The sequence below is a fragment of the Gekko japonicus genome, unplaced genomic scaffold (assembly GCF_001447785.1).
Source record: "Gekko japonicus isolate JY-2015 unplaced genomic scaffold, Gekko_japonicus_V1.1 scaffold369, whole genome shotgun sequence".
Classification (NCBI taxonomy): Eukaryota; Metazoa; Chordata; class Lepidosauria; order Squamata; family Gekkonidae; genus Gekko; species Gekko japonicus.
The window spans coordinates 74,141-91,083 of record NW_015160846.1 but is presented as its reverse complement, the minus strand read 5'-3'; the positions used below and the strand labels follow the sequence as shown (position 1 = coordinate 91,083).

Sequence of the window (16,943 nt, the reverse complement as noted above, 5' to 3'; positions counted from 1 at the left end):
GGTGGGGCTGAGAGAGTTCTGAGAGAACTGGGACTGGCCCAAGGTCACTCAGCAGGCTTCATGTGGAAAAGTGGGGAATCAAATCCGGCTCTCCAGATTAGAGCCCACCGCTCTTAACCACTTCACCGTGCTGGCTGTCTTGCGGGAGATTGGTACCCCTTGATCTTGTTCTGTGCCCACCACAGAGTGCTGGCTAAGGAGTTTAGGGCACTGCACACAGAGACCCTTTAAGCAACTGTGAAGTCTGGGTTACCATGGCAATGGGTGGGGAGGAAGTCATCGCAGTTTCAGCCTCGTCACTCCAACTGCACAAATACCAGGATAGGGCCGTAGTAATAACAGACCGCTCTACCTGAAGAACCCCTTTATTTGCATCCTTTCCTGACCAGTGGTTCCTTTAATATGATACATTGCTAGGCATATGCTGTGTTAACCAGCCCTTACTGAATATTGTCCACAGCAGAATGTGGGGGTGACTTCTTCTTTTTGTTTCCTGTCTAGTATGTTGCCCGTGTGATGTCTCTGAAGCTGTTAAGTACTTCCTTCACGATTAAAGAAGACAGAAATACTCCAGACACTCTTAAGATCCAGATTATTGATTTAAGCACTAAAATATCACAGAGGCCAGGAGCACAAGCCCTTAAGTAAGTGCTTCATGTAATATTGATTTCTGGTTTTGGGGGGGGGGGTATGTGGGGACATCCGCTAGGTGATGTGTTCCTTCAAAAATAAAATTTAAAAAGAATAGAGGAATAATTGGACAGTGCCTTACAAGAGCCAGGACAACTTTGAAATGCCCACGACCTTTTAAAACTATTAGTTGTGAAAAAGAGGCACATGAACATTTAAAGCAGCCTTATATTGACTCAGACCCTTGGTCCGTCACAGTCAGTATTAAGAGGCTGAGCTGCAGACCGGAAGGTGTGTAGTTTGGCAGTTCGAGACCCGAGTGCCGCGTGATGGAGTGAGCTCCCGTCTCTGGCCGCAGCTCCTGCCAAACTAGCAGTTCGAAAGCAAGAAATTTCAAGTAGATAAATAGGTACTGCTCCGGTGGGAAGGTAACAGTGTTCTGCATGCCGTCCACATGACCACAGAAATGTCTTCAGACAGTGCCGGCTCTTCGGCTTGGAAACAGAGATGAGCACCACCCCCTAGAGTCAGATTCGACTGGCTTTTGAATAAGGGAAACCTTTACCTTTACTATTGTCTACTCAGACTGGCAGTGGTTCTCCAGGGCCGTTTACATCCAGTACTACCCCAGCATTTAACTGGTAATGCTGGGGATTGAACCTGGGACCTTCTGCATGTGAAGCAAAGGCTCTGCCACTGAGCCACGGCCCCTCCCCTCTCATGCATGAATGCAGGAAGCTGCCTCATACTGCATCAGACCCCGGGTCCCATCAAATCAGTATTGTCTACTCAGACTGGGAGCAGCTCTCCTAGGTCTTGAGTGGACGTCTTTCACATCACCTCCTACCTGGCTCTTTCAACAGGAGATTCCTGGGGACTGGGAAGACCCACCATGAGATGAATTGACTCAATAAAAGAATGTCCAAGTGCAAATTCAGTCATTGGTCTCATAGGAACATAAGAGAGGAGCCATGTTGGACCAGACCAACAGCCTATCCAGTCCAACACTCTGTGTCACACAGTGGCCAGAAATACCAGTACCATCAGGAGGTCCAGCAGTGGGGCCAGGACATTAGAAGCCCTCCCACTGTTGACCCCCCCCCCAAGCACCAAGAAGACAGAGCATCACTTGCCCCAGAGCCCCTAGCTATACCTTGTGGCTAATAGCCACTGATGGACCTCTGCTCCATATGCTTATCTAATTCCCTTTTGAAGCCGTCCATGCTTGTAGCTGCCACCACCTCCTGTGGCAGTGAATTCCATGTGTTAATCACTCTCTGGGTGAAGAAGGACTTCCTTTTATCCGTTCTAACCCGACCGCTCAGCCATTTCATGGAGTGCCCACGAGTTCTTGCATTGTGAGAAAGGGTGAAAAGGACTTCTTTCCCTACCTGCTCTATCCCACGCGTAATCTTGTAAACCTCGATCATGTCTCTCCTCAGTCGTTGTTTCTCAAAGCTAAAGAGCCCCCTCACACTGTGCTTCAGGAGACTGGCTGTTTTGCTCTCTCTTTAAGCTTTGCTTGTACAATTTTTTTTAATGACCTCTTTTAAAAAAGAACAAAACAGTGATCTTTAACAATATCGAGAAACTGCTCAGGGGGGAAATGAAGGAGAGGCCCCTTAGTTAAGCCACGGCTTCCAGCCACTCAGTGCTGTGCCTTGTCTAGTTCTGCTCTAGCCAGACAATATCCGCTTTCCCTGAGCTTGATTCTGTTAGAATAAAAACACGGGGACTATGCTTCCACAGGACTCTAACTGCTCGCATTACGTGCCTATAAATGAAGTTTTGCTTTATTTCTCAGGTGGACCTAAGTCCCCTCTCTCCTTTCTTTGGTCACTGGGAAGGGTGGCCTCGTCGTTTTTCCCTTTCCCCTCTACTTTGACAAAGTCAGGTTGGGTCTCTGCTGTTATACCTTGTGCTGTGAATGCAACCGAATGGTGTGAATCTGCATTTTTAAAGTCTTGTTTTCAACTCGATAGGGTAGAAGCGAAGTTGGAACACTGGTACGTGACAGGCCTGAGGCAGCAGAAAGTGGTGCCTTCTCTCGTTGCTTCGATTGGGGATGCCGGATCGTCTCTGCTCAGAATAGAGTTCGAAACAAACCCAGAAGACAGCGCAGCTGACCAGAGTGTTGTAGTGGAGTCGCAGCCTGTGGAAATAATATATGACGCGGTGAGTCGTGTTCAGTAACAAATGGCGCGTCGTCGTTCCTTCCTCTCCTTGCTTGAGTTCACTGGCATCCCATAAATGCCAACAAATCCTCCTTCTTTTTCCAGAGAACAATCAACGCAATGGTCGAATTCTTCCAGACAAGCAGAGGCATGGATCTGGAACGCCTGACCACAGCCACGCTATCGAAGCTGGAGGAAATTAAAGAGAAGACGGCTACAGGTACATCCAGGGCTATTTTGGGGCAGGAACGCACAGGAACGGAGTTCCGGCTGGCTCCCAAGTTGGCCACGCCCAGCAGAAACTCATTAGCATAATAGGCCACACCCAACAGCAGAAACTCATTTGGACTGGCTACATTAGGGGTGTGTGGCCTAACATGCAAAGGAGTTCCTGCTACGAAAAAGCCCTGGGTTTTGACAACAAACAAGGTAAACAGAATAAGAAGCAAAAGGTGGGTGTGGCTGGATGACCACACTTCTGGTAACATGGGGGTGCGGCCTAATGGGCTAATGAGCTGTGCTGTCAGGGGTGTGGCCTATCATGCTAATTAGTTCCTGTTGGGCTTTTTTTACAAAAAGAGCCGCTGTAGCTTGGGTTTCCGCCATTTTCAAGCAATGGGTTGCTTTTGAAATGTGTTTGTGGAAAGTGCCGGCAAGTTGCAGCCTATTTATAGCGGTCCTGTAGGGTTTTCAGAGCAGGAGACCTCCAGAGGTGCTTTGCCCTTGGCCTGCCTCTGCATAGCAGCCCTGGGCTTCCTTGGTGGGTCTCCCATCCGAGTATTAACCAGGGCCGACCCTGCTTCGCTTCGAAGATTCGAGGAGATCGGGCTAGCCTGGGCCTTCCAGGTCAGGGGATAAGATGTCACATTTCACACTGCGTAACGCTTTCCGTATACGGGGACTTCCCCGGTCCATTGTACTCCCTTCTGGTGCATAGGAGGGGTTCAGGAAACCTTTCAGAAATTTATGCCAGGGTGAGATGAGCATTTATGGAAACCAAAGCAAAAGCTTCCTGTACAAGGCTTGGTATTACCCACGATTCCTATGTCAGCCAAACTGGAATTTTCACACGGAGCTGCTTTTGAAAGTCAGTTCTGGGTAGCGACAGGGGGAAACGTTCGCCTCCGTGCCCTGCTTGCAGGCATTCCCTATTGGGTGCAGTAAATAAGAAGCCTGGAGACCGACTGGTGGTGAAAGGCAGAAAGTTTATAGTGCAATAATGGTGACTATATACAGAGAATATACAGGCTGTTACACAGCATAACATACCTCGGTTGAAACAGGATCCTGGATTAGATGGACTATTGGCCTGGTCCAGCAGGAGGCTGCTCTTACATCCTGCTGTTGCTTGCATCCAGAGTCACCTTCCTTCTCCTGACCCTTTAGCCCGTGTGTGCTGGAGAACTCAGTCGGAGACGAGTTTTTTCTTCAACTGGTTGCTGTGTGCGCAGAGGGGTATCTGTTCAGGCCCATAGCGACCGCGGGGCATTTTGGGGTGCCGCCCCCTTGATTAAAAGCACCGCCCCACAAATATCCCAATATTCCTGGTTGGCTACCGTGTGAAACAGGATCCTGGATTAGATGGACCATTGGCCTGGTCCAGCAGGGGGCTGCTCTTACATCCTGCTGTTGCTTGCATCCAGAGTCACCTTCCTTCTCCTGACCCTTTAGCCCGTGTGTGCTGGAGAACTCAGTCGGAGACGAGTTTTTTCTTCAACTGGTTGCTGTGTGCGCAGAGGGGTATCTGTTCAGGCCCATAGCGACCGCGGGGCATTTTGGGGTGCCGCCCCCTTGATTAAAAGCACAGCCCCACAAATAGCCATGCCAGAAATCTTATTTTTGCATGTTTTCCATGGGGATGCTTTTGAAAGACTCACCATGACCTTGGCGGTCTGCAGCAGGAGTCCTGGGCTAGCAGAAACAGGGATTGTTGGAGGCATATTGAAGGTGCCACTCCTGAGTGCCCTTCGAAGCTTCCTTGCCCTGTGGAAGGGAACTCAAAAGGCATTTAAATGTCTTCTGAAGGCAAGTAAATGTTTTCTGAGCTGTCCCCCCCCAAGGAACTGATGCACTTGCTACCCTGTCCCTTAAAAGGAAGGGCTAAAAAGGAAGCAGGCTCGAAGCCTCCACCATTTAATTCACTGTAATTTAACTGCCCCCTTAAACATTTAAATGCCCCCTGAACAAAAAAAAATCTTGGCCAAAAGCCTGTATCTGTGGCTTCCCTGTGCCACCCACAGAACGTTCTCTTTAGACTGGCTAGGCAATCATAGGACTGGTGCATGCCCACATAGCACCACTCTAGTGTGCAGATAGGATGGGCAGAAGGAAAGCCTGCTAATCTCTTGTCTCTCTTCCTCATTGCTGGGCGAAGGACCTTCACGATAAACTGAACTGAACTGTGTCTCGTCCTCTGTTCTAGGGCTTACGCACATCATTGAAACTCGAAAAGTTCTCGACCTGAGGGTTAACCTTAAACCTTCTTACCTTCTGGTTCCGCAGACGGGCTTCCACCACGAAAAGTCAGATTTTCTTATTCTGGACTTTGGTTCTTTTCAGGTATTCCCCCCCCCCTTTTCTCTCTCTCTCTCTCTCTCTCGAATTGTTAGATTTCTACCAATCCAAATGTAACAGCGTTCTTAAAGGGGAGGACCATTGTCCTTTAGGGTGTAGCTGAATGGTCACTGTGGCCTGCTAGATTCGAGTCCAGGAGCACCCCAGACACCAACAAGGTTTTTTGGGGATAAACTTTCGAGAGTCACGGCTCCGTTCTCCTGTGGCCTCCTGGTGAACCTAAGGAGCCCCTGCCCCCCAAAGCATCAGTCATAAAGCAACAAGCCCACCATTGACAGCGGAAAAGGTGCATGATTTATTTCCACGTATATATCCCACTGTGCTCACTTGTGGTTTAGCCCAAAGTGGCTTATGGCAGTTTTCTCCCTTCCTCCACCTTCTCTTCACAACAGCGGCCTTGTGAGGAAGGTTGCTGTACACTGCAGGCCAGGCCTCACCTGGAGTCTTGTGTGCCGTTCTGGAGGCCTCACTTCCAAAAGGATGTGGGCGGGATGGAGCAGGTGCAGAGGAGGGCGACGAGGATGACCGGGGGCCTGGAGACCAAGGAGCCCTATGAGGAGAGGCTGAGGGACTTCTTGGGAATGTTCAGTCTGGAGAAGAGGAGGTTGAGGGGGGACATGACGGCTCTCTTGAAGTAACTGAAGGGCTGTCCCTTAGAGGAGGGCAGGGAGGTGTTTCCGTGGGCAGCAGAGGAGAGGACTCGCAAGAATGGGTTTAACTTAAGGGTGGGAAGGTACCGGTTGGATCTTAGGAAACACTTTTTGACAGTAAGGGTCAATGTTCCCTCTAAGCTGTGGAGTCTTGTGAGCAAAAATTCTACTTTGTGAGCTGCTGGCATTAAAGTTGTGAGGAAGCGATTTGGCTACGGCATCAATTAGTTTGCTCTGGAGCCCCATCCTCCCTGAGCTCAGACAAAAATGTGTGAGCCAGAGGCTAAAAAACTGTGAGCTAGCTCACACTAACTGATCTTAGAGGGAACACTGGTAAGGGTTGTGCCACAGTGGAATCGGCTGCCTGGGGAGATGGTGAGCAGCGGCTGGACAAACACTAGTCAGGGATGCTCTGGGCTGATCCTGCATTGAACCAGGGGGTTGGACTGGATGGCCTCAGTGTGGCCCCTCCCGACTCTGTGTGATTCTGTGATGCTAAGGTGAGGCGGAAGGATTGTGCCAAGTCTGACGTCACCCAATGAGCTTCCATAGCCTGGTCATCCCAGGCCCTAATCCAACACTAACCATGACACCACACTGGTCTGTCTTTGTTGCATCTGAATCAGGACAGCGTAAAAATTAACCTACTAACATATGACATTTTAGAGTACAAAAGAAGACATCCTTCATTTAAGCAAATGGCTCAGATTTCCTTTGAACTGTATTTGTTGAATCGTGGTGATGGACTGTGTTCAGATTATGGTTCCGGTCGTCTTGTAATTGTATTACGTTAACTTGAACCAGGGGGTTGGACTGGATGGCCTCAGTGTGGCCCCTCCCGACTCTGTGTGATTCTGTGATGCTAAGGTGAGGCGGAAGGATTGTGCCAAGTCTGACGTCACCCAATGAGCTTCCATAGCCTGGTCATCCCAGGCCCTAATCCAACACTAACCATGACACCACACTGGTCTGTCTTTGTTGCATCTGAATCAGGACAGCGTAAAAATTGACCTACTAACATATGACATTTTAGAGTACAAAAGAAGACATCCTTCATTTAAGCAAATGGCTCAAATTTCCTTGGAACTGTATTTGTTGAAACGTGGCGATAGACTGTGTTCAGATTATGGTTCCGGTCTTCTTGTAATTGTATTACGTTAACTGAGGGGGGGGGAAGCAGTCTTTGTTTATTTGTTTTGTCTTAACTGAGAAGCGCTGCCGATTTAACTTGTTAACGCTGAAAGGTGGATCCGTGGGAACCGAAGTGACCGGTGTGTTCTCAGCAGTAATGGGAACCATTTCTTCCTATGCTAAATACTTGACACCTTGGTTTCCAATCAGACTAGCACATTAGCTCCAAAGTTCCCGGGCACTCTATTGTCTAAACAGATTGGTTACAAACAAACAAACATGTGACTTTACAAACATCATTAACCCTGTAAATACTGAAGTGTTTTGACTTGTAACATCCAATACCCAACCATCTCGGTGAACATAGGTCACACCAGGGTCGGCAGTGGGAAGCGTGCCGTCAAGTTGCAGCTGATTTAGGGAGATCCCAGAGGAGTTTTCCAGGCAGGAGACTAACAGAGGTGGTTTTGCCATGGCCTGCCTCTGCGTAGCAACCCTGGGCTTCCTTGGTGGTCTCCCATCCACATACGAATCGGGGCTGACCCTGCTTAGCTTCCGAGATTCATCAAGATCGGGCTAGCCTGGGCTATCCAGGTCAAGGCAAGAGACGTCCAGAGGTAGTTCGCCATTGCCTGGCTCTCCGTAGCAGCCCTGGGCCTCCTTAGTGGTCTTCCATCCAAGTACCAACCAGGGCCGAGCCTGCTTCGCTTCCAAGACCTGAGGAGGTTGAACTAGCCTGGGCTATCCAGGTCAAGAGAAATCGCGTTAATACCGCCCTCTGATTCCACCCTCACATTGGAGCCACTGCAGGCCAAACATTTTGCCGCAGGCAGTGTGATGCCAAAATCAGTATCCGCCAGCATTTGGTTGGGAGACTGCTGAGGAAGTCCACGGCCCCAGAGGGAGGCGATGGCAAACCCACCTCCGTTTGTCTCCGCCTCAACCTGGGCGGCCCAGGCTAGCCTGATCTCATCAGACCTCGGAAGCTATGCGGGGTCGGCCCTGATGAGCATTTGGGTGGGTTAGGGTTAGAAGCCAGAAGTGAGCCATGGCAAACCGCCGCTGAACGTCTCTTGTCTTTAAAACCCTAGAGCAGGGGGTGTCAAACATGAGCCCCCCCTCCCCCCCCGAGAGCTTCTATCAGGCCCACAGTGGAACTGGCTGTCTCCTGCTTCTTCCTCCAGTTCTGCTGCTGCTGCTGCATCATCGCTTGCTTTCCCAGACTCTCTCAATCGCTCAGGAGAGATAGATAGGCAAGCTTCTGCTCCCTGCACCGGGCTGAGGCTCCTCCCCCTCCCTGACTGCTACAGCACAGACATTTTGACGAAATAATTCAGAGCAAGAAGTGTCAGTTATCAGAGACTGTTAAATAAGCAAAATATTGCAAGAGTGCTAATGTTTACGGCATGTTTTTATTTTAAGGGGGGGGGAGAATCTTTGTGTTTGTGTCCTTTATAAAGTTTATATCTCCGCTGCCCGGCATTACATTTTATGACACACATGGCCCGGCCCGACAAGGTCTCATTTATGTCATATCCTGCCCTCCATAACAAATGAGTTCGACACCCCTGCCCTACAGGGTCACCATAAGTCAACGGTGATTTTACAGCATTCACCACCACCCGGTTAAGGAGAACTGCTAAAGGCTCCATTAGCTGGCTGTGGTGCAGCATTAAGTTTGAGCCTTGGTGCTTGGTAGCCCTTCGAGTGTTTGTGGAACGGAAATTCCATTTTTTGCCGCTGGTCAGCTACACACGTTCCGGTTCCCGATTCCCCCATAGTACCTCTGGATTAATTCATGCAGTGTGTGTCCCTGCATACACAAGGGTCACATTTCTGCCGTTGCGCCGTTGCGGTGAAACCTGTGCATTCTTAATTGTGCTCCAGGAGAAGACTGGAAGAAGGCTCGGTTTGAGCATCCGTCCACCCTGCACGTGCTGCAGCCCATGGACATGCGCATACAGCTTGCCAAGGCGATGGTGGAGAAGGATATCAGGATGGCAAAGTAACGTATCACAGCTCAAGTGGCAATATTTCTTTATTCAGTAGTCCCCCTTTCTCACTCCCAAGGCGTATTACAAAATTAGAAAACAAGACAATAGTGAAAAACTGTGTAAGACATGAGCACGGCACCAAAACTTTGGCACTCCCTCCCTGGATAGATTCGCCCGTCTCCCCCGATCGATCGGTCTTCTGCCTGCAGGTGAAAACTTTTTTTGCTGCATTTGGCTTACCCCATTAATGGTTATTGAGAGCCAGTTTGGTGGTGTGAGAGCCAGTTTGGTGTAGTGATTAGGAGCGCAGACTCTAATCCGGGAGAACCGGGTTTGATTCCCCACTCCTCCTCCACTTGCAGCTGCTGACGTGACCTTGGGTCAGTCACAAGTTCTCTCAAGGGCAGTTCTAGAGGGAGCTTTCTCAGCCCACAGGGTGTCTGTTGTGGGAAGGGGAGGGGAAAGGAGATTGTAAGCTGCTCTGAGACTCCTTCGGGTAGTGAAGGGTGGGGTAGAAATCCAATCTCCTCTTCTTCTTCCCTGGTTCTGGTGGTGGTGTTTATGTGGTTTTATTGAATTATTTTATAATTTTAAGTGCCGTTTTTAATTGTTCAAGTGTTTTTACGTGTGCCTGATCAGGTGGAAAGGTGGCATAAAAATATTTTAAATAAATAAATGTAACCGGTGGATTTCAAAAGTTAGAAAACAGTTCTACACAGACAAGATACCATGCGCAGTGCAATATACTGCAGTCCTGTTCCCTTTATAAATGCAATTCTACAACCCTATTCCGTTTATAAAAGCACGGCCCTGAACCATTCTGTTTTACACATTCCTTAGAACAGTAGCCGCACGGATGCCTTCTTGAGGTCCTCGGGCTCTGGCTGTTCCACGGCAAGGGAGACAACAGTACTCTTCTCTGATATCCAGCCACATGTCAGTGCCCTCCTGTATTGTCAGGAGCCATGCTTCTGATTATGCCCATATTTAGTATGCACCTAGGTGCAAGAATGGATCTGCAGTGGCTCAGAGGTTAAGACACTGAGCTGCAGACCAGAAGGTCGGTAGTTCGGCAGTTTGAGACCCGAGTGCCGCGTGCCGCTGCCAACCTAGCACTTTGAAAGCAAGAAATTGCAAGTAGATACATAGGAACCGCTTTGGTGGGAAGGTAACAGCGTTCCGTGCGCCTCAGCATTTAGTCATGCTGGCCACATGACCACGGAAATGTCTTCGGACAGTGCTGGCTCTTCGACTTGGAAACGGAGATGACCACCGCCCCCCTAGACTTGGATTTGACTGGCTTTTGAGCAAGGGAAACCTTTACCTTTACCTAGGTGCAAGAATGTGAGGTTCTATTACAGTAAGTGAGTTTCAGAATGAATAGTTCACATTTTCAGCAGCTTCTCTCATACCGTACACTTCAGTACCAGTTGAGTTTCCAGACAGCCTATTTTGTATTGTAATCACTAATGCCTTTTCGCACTCTCCTTTTTTTTATTCTTAGGTTCAAAGTATCGGGAGAGCTTCCTTTGGTTCACCTGAGAATTTCTGACCAGAAGATCAAGGGCGTGTTTGAACTCATTGACAGCATTCCCCTTCCGCAGAAGGCGGCCGTTTCAGCTCCAAGTACAAAAGTAAATATGTAATAGTGACCAAGCAATAGGATAAGGGAGAGAGATTGGAAAGCCAGTTCAAGTTGAGGATATCACTGTTGCTGAAGTCCATGATGTGTTCACTCAGAGTTGGTGACGAGACACACCTGGTGCCGCTTGTAGACATGGCGGCTGCAGACATTGTCGCAGAATGTAGAGGAATGTATGGAAATGTAAGCAAAGAATTACAACTCACACCGTTGTTCGCTACCTTTTATCTCTCACCTTCCTGCAGGCCCCTGCCATCCCTGCCATCGCTGATAAAAGAAATGGCTTTCTTGGCACATCGCTGTTGTTGGAAGGGGTAGAATCAGGTAAACAGGAAATCAGAGGCGCATTAGTGGGGGGGGGGGAGGCGATTGCCTTGAGCAGGTATTTAGAGCCAGGATGTGAATGTGCTAATCTGAGGCAATCGTGAGTGGTCTTTATGGCAACAAAGCTCTTTATTGTTTACAAAAGGTGGTCAAGCCAGTGGTGGAGGGTATCAAGCTGTCTCGGTAACATAGTGTGACATAAATGACTGTTGAAATGAATTGGGTTTTGTCACCATCAGCAAGGCGATGTGGATTGTCTGTAGGATGTGAAGTTTCAGAGGCTCTCGAGGATAAAGCGATGGCTTATAAATAGCAGGCTCAGAGTCTCCTAGTATTATCTTACCCAGCCACTGATGCCGACATCTAGGCCACACAAGTTGTGGTGATACGCAGGGCTTTTTTTGTAGAAAAAGCCCAGCAGGAACTCATTAGCATAATAGGCCACACCCAACAGCAGAAACTCATTCGCCTATTAGGCCACACCCCTGACAGCACAGCTCATTGGCACATTAGGCCGCACCCCCATGTTACCAGAAGTGTGGTCATCCAGCCACACCCACCTTTTGCTTCTTATTCTGTCTACCTTGTTTGCTGTCAAAACCCAGGGCTTTTTTTGTAGCAGGAACTCCTTTGCATGTTAGGCCACACACCCCTAATGTAGCCAATCCGAATGAGTTTCTGCTGTTGGGTGTGGCCTATTATGCTAATGAGTTCCTGCTGGGCGTGGCCAACTTGGGAGCCAGCCGGAACTCCGTTCCTGTGCGTTCCTGCCCAAAAATAGCCCTGGTGATACGTCAGTGGATTCTTGCATTAAAGTTAACAAACGATTTAATACCCTGAACCGATTTTTTTTTATTTTCAAGGAGCAATATCAGCTAAAGAAAAACATTGGGAGACCCCAGAGTTTCTCTTTAAAATGGCCTTAGATTAAGCAGAGGCTCTGGTCAAGCAAAGGATATCAGACACCGAAAGGCAGGGAGACATCAACAGAGTTGCAGATTTCCTGGAGTCAAAGAGCACTAGATACCTTGTAATTCCGGCAGCTTACTTATCGCTGTTAGAGATCCCATCCCACCGCAGGGCTGACTCTATGGCTAGATGGAATATACTCCCCTCTGCAGTAGTGGACAACGGCCGTTACAGAAAGATCCCATTAGCAGAGAGGGTTTGCTCCTGTGGAGCAAGGAAGGTCGAGACAAACGAGCATGTTTCGCTTCACTGCCGTTTTCTACCAGGAAATCTGTTTGAAGATTATTGCACCCTTGCTTGGGAGGAGATTCCGCCTGCTCAGAAACTGAAATTATGAGGACGTTCCTTTCAGACACAGACCCTTGGCTCACACTCCCCTGTGCCAGATGTCTTGCAGCGTCGTGCAGGATTCGCAGGGAATTAACACGGAATGTAGCTGAACCGTAAAACGTAGACGTTCTGTTCAGTCTGTTCTGTGGTTTTAAGAACACATAGGCCATTCAGTACTTTTAATAATGCGTATTTCCTAAAAATGTATAAGACCCGTGTACGTCGCCGTAACTGATCTGGTGCTGGTCGCAGACTGTATTAATACATTTTATTTGACTTGAAAATGTTGGAGAAACATCTTGAGGGTCACAGGGATGACCCTTCCTTTGAGGGGAGGGGCAGGGGCCCAGTGGCGGAGTGTGTGCTTTGTCATACTGGCAGTCCCCAGTGGTGGTCCTCAGGTTCACGCCCTCAGCACCTCCCAGTGTAAGAGCTTGAGCAGCAAGGGATGGAGGAGGCCTTCTTCTGCCTGAGACCTTGTAGAGCCACTGCCAGTCACGAGCGATGCTCCCTCTAAGCTGCGGAGTCTTGTGAGCAAAAATCCTATGTTGTGAGCTCCTGGCATTCAAGTCGCGAGTGAGCGATTTGGCTGCTGCATAAATTTGTTTGCTCTGGAGCCGTCCTTCCTGAGCGAAGACAAAAAGGTGTGAGCCGGAGGCTAAAAAACTGTGAGCCGGCTCACACTAACTCAGCTTAGAGGGAACACTGCTAGAGACCAATGCTCCCTCTAAGCCGCGGAGTCTTGTGAGCAAAAATCCTACGTTGTAAGCTCCTGGCATTCAAGTTGCGAGCGAGCGATTTGGCGGCTGCATCAATTCGTTTGCTCTGGTGTGTGAGCCGGAGGCTAAAAATCTGTGAGCCGGCTCACACTAACTCGGCCTGGCAGGAACACCGGTCAGGCATCGTTGACACTGAGCTAGATGATCTGATTGACTGTAAGGCAGCCTCAGATGTTCATATGAAGGACCATTTCCTTCCGAATGTCCGTATGCACCAGCTGTAGTTGTCAAGCAGCCATCTGTTGGCTCTCTCGCCACTTTTCCATCGTAGTTCCGCCTCTGTCTAAGGGGCTCTGTGAAGTGGTGAGGGAAGCCCCCTCTCTGGAGATCTCCAAGAGGCGCCGCAGGGCCGGCCTGTTAGCCAGGGCTTTCGACGGGGTGTGAACTGGCAGGCGTCTCTTAAGGGGGGAGAGGGAGAGCAGTTTGAGGTGTGCAGTTTATTTTTTTGTTTTAATGGAAATATTTTTGTCTTGTAAACAAGGCTTCTGATTGGCCATTGGAGATCTGATGGGTTGAGCAGCTCTTTAAAAAGGTTGATTTGGTGTCAGCAAGCTGCCAATTGGTTTCTGCTTTCTCTTTCATTCGCATGTCTCTGTGTGCGCCATGAGGAAAGGCGGAATATAAATGTTTTAATAAGTAATTTAAGAGAACCTGTTTTAATAATGTTTTTAATAAATAATTTTATTGTTTTTTAATAATAACAGTTTAATAGATGTTTTAATAAATTAAGAGAGCCAGTTTGGTGTCGTGGTTAAGTGCTATATATATATATAATAAAGTGCTCTGCAAGGGTATCTTCAGTATCCGTTGGTAATGCTTTTGGCTTGAATAGCCTTTTACTTTAGAAAAAAGCAAGATGCTGAAGAAGTGAGCAGCGGCTCATGAAAGCCACAGATTTTGTTAGTCTATAAGGTGCTCCTGGACTCTGTCTCTCTTCCCTGCTGCTACAGACAGACCGGCACAGCTACTCATCTTGATCTATTGTCACTTGGGTTTGCCTGTAGAAAGCCTTTCACTGAACGTATTTAGGCATCTGTAGAAGGGAACTGACTTGGTACAAAGAAATGTCCAGGCTTATTATGTGTTGCTTGAATGTAGTAGATTAAGCTGTGGGGAGAGTATATTTTGTAGCCGGGGTGTTTTTGTGTTGTGTTTTGTGTGTGTGTGTGTGTGTGTGTGTTTAAAAAAGGCTTCTTTCTGCCCTTCAGAATCTGAGGAGGAGTACTTCGACGCCACCGAGGGCTCCAAATCTCCGGAAAAGAGTCCTGCTAAACGAAGAGCAATAAAGACCGAAGCGGAGACCGTTCAGGAGGAGCTCACAGACCTTCAGCTGAAGTTCGAGATCAGGGAGGCAAGTGGGAGGGCTTGTTCTCCTGCAGCAAGAGACGCTTCAGGGGGAGTTCCCAAAAATGTCTCGCTGTTTACGGCATCAGCGGCGCTTGCAGAGCTGGAGCCGGGAGAGTTCCAACACGCATGACCTCGGCTGGCTTGTATTGTGTTGTTCTGTGGGCATCTAGCACACATCGGTATAATTTTTCATACCAGACTGTCTTGGGATTGTGTGTTATTCTTGTGGATTGTTTGTGCAGTTGGTGGCAGCAGCCACTGAAACAGTGTTATCCTAATCTGGCCAGCCAGTTAGAAGCTGGCCTCACCCAGTTTCTAAAAACACTTGGTGGGTCCCAGGAAACATGTTGGCGGGTGCTGTGGCACCCACGGCCACCATGCTGGGGACTGCTGACACGTTAGTACAGGAACGAGGATTGCCCTTTGTTAGTGTTTATTGTCAGGCATATAAACCTAGGCCAGATACGCACCTGTGCCTCTTAAACATTGCTTCGAATATGGAGCTGCCTGCCTCATACCCGTGAAAAAGTAGCGCCTTAAAGACTAACAAAATATGCGGCAGGGGAGGAGCTTTTGTGAGTCACGGCTCACTTCTTCAGACATCTTTTTAAACTGGAGATGCCCCAGATTGAATCTGGGATTGTTCACAAGCCAAACATGTGCTCTGTCATTTGAATTGTGGTTCCCCCCTCTGGCTCGCATGGGGATCTAAGGGATGCTAGCTCTTAGACTCCCCTGAAGCGGCAACATTAGGAGTGTGCATAAGAGAGCGAGAATGAGTTCGGAAAGGGAAGGGTTTGATTTTAGATATTCTGTTTAGGTGATTTTGGAACTCACCAAGCAACTGCAGAGAGAGGAGACCATAGTTATGTTTAACGTAAAGCAGCTCGGAACAGAAGCGACTGTCAGGACCTACGACTTGAAAGCCGTGTCCTATTTGAAGAAGATCAGCCTGGATTACCATGACATTCAAGGTAGCTGGATGAAGGGCGAGAGAGAAAGTGTCTCTCTTGTGAAAGTGACGTGACCAATGGTAGTGGCACTTGCGACTTGTGCTTCTACGGAGGAAAGCGTAGGGATGACCTTGATCTTTCTAATAAGTCTGCAGTGTGTGCAGTTGCAGAAAGGGATCAGTACATGCTTCTGTTGACAGGAGGTACTAATATTTGTAAATTGCTTCCAGATGTAGTTCCGTATTACTTTACGTTTCAGGTAAAAGGCAGCCTCTCCATCTGATCAGTTCTTCGGATAAACCTGGATTAGATCTCTTAAAAGTGGAATACATCAAAGTAAGTAGTTTAAATAACCCACAACAGTTGGCAGTTCTGAAACGTAAAGAGAACGCGGCCCCGGAGCCTGTGCAGAATGTGGGTGCAGTTCCATGTGGGATGTCTCTTACCCCTTTCTCCCCCGATACTTTCTCTAGGCCAATAAACATGGTCCAAAATTCCATACGGATTTTGACAACACCGAACAAACCGTTCAGGTAAGTGAAATGCCGAAACAAATTCTGGGTCTTGCATGGGTCAGTCTTCACATAACCTCAGTTCATTTCAGGGAACCTGGATGAAAACGTCTCCCTCTTGAATATTAATCATTGTTGGAGTCTACTTGGATGCCTTTCTCTGTTTCGGTGTGGGCGTGTTTCATGAGGGTAGGGGAGAGAGAGAAAGTGCAGGGCTATGAAAACCAAGTGAGAGCCAGTTTGGTGTCGTGGTTAAGTGCGCGGACTCTAATCTGGGAGAACCGGGTTTGATTCCCCACTCCTCCACTTGCACTCCACTTCTCCACTCTTCCTCCTCCTCCTTCTTTCTTCTTTCTTCTTCTTCTACTATAGGAAGGCTTTCAGTTAGTTCCCTGTGTTGCTTAAATTGTTATCCTTATGCAGGGAACTTTCCCACTCCAGGTGTCTCCGTCACTGGCAGTGCTTGTGGAGCAGGAGTAGTCTTTGTGGCCCTGCTCTGAAAATATAAGCCTGTATTTTTGAAACTTTTTCCAGTTGTCTGGTTTAAAGAAATACTCCGAAGTGATTCCTTTCTGCAATCTGAGGCTCCAGTCCCCCCCACCCCCCAAGCTGTGTGTTGTTGAAACATTTGTGAGAAAGATCAAGTATATATGACTTTTATCTTTTCTCCTCCTCTTAATGTAATGCAATTCTTTTCTCTCCCCCCCCTCCCCAGGTGGCTTTCTCCTCCTTAAACCTTCTGCTGCACACGCAGGCCCTCCTCTCAACGATAAACTTTCTCATGGCTGTCATTCCTTCAAGTGGCTTAGGAGCTGCCGATGCAGGGCTGCCACCAGCACAGGAAGAAAAAGAGCACACGGATGCTGGCTCGAAGAAAGGTACGATAGATTCGTTCCAGGGGGTGCGGTTTCCTGTATTATGCCGACGATCCATG

At 48.5% G+C, this 16,943-nt stretch overlaps 1 protein-coding gene across 1 annotated transcript in view; it reads left to right on the top strand.

Moving 5' to 3' along the window:
• The window catches only part of VPS13C (vacuolar protein sorting 13 homolog C (S. cerevisiae)), a 161,286-nt gene that overhangs the window by 76,194 nt on the left and 68,149 nt on the right, over positions 1-16,943 (top strand). The window contains exons 19-29 of the mRNA XM_015420051.1: positions 2,613-2,805; positions 2,910-3,024; positions 5,227-5,352; positions 9,047-9,164; positions 10,658-10,787; positions 11,041-11,119; positions 14,406-14,548; positions 15,365-15,518; positions 15,757-15,833; positions 15,971-16,030; positions 16,725-16,887. Coding sequence (XP_015275537.1) covers positions 2,613-2,805; positions 2,910-3,024; positions 5,227-5,352; positions 9,047-9,164; positions 10,658-10,787; positions 11,041-11,119; positions 14,406-14,548; positions 15,365-15,518; positions 15,757-15,833; positions 15,971-16,030; positions 16,725-16,887 — 1,358 coding nt within the window. The remainder of the gene's footprint in view (positions 1-2,612; positions 2,806-2,909; positions 3,025-5,226; positions 5,353-9,046; positions 9,165-10,657; positions 10,788-11,040; positions 11,120-14,405; positions 14,549-15,364; positions 15,519-15,756; positions 15,834-15,970; positions 16,031-16,724; positions 16,888-16,943) is intronic.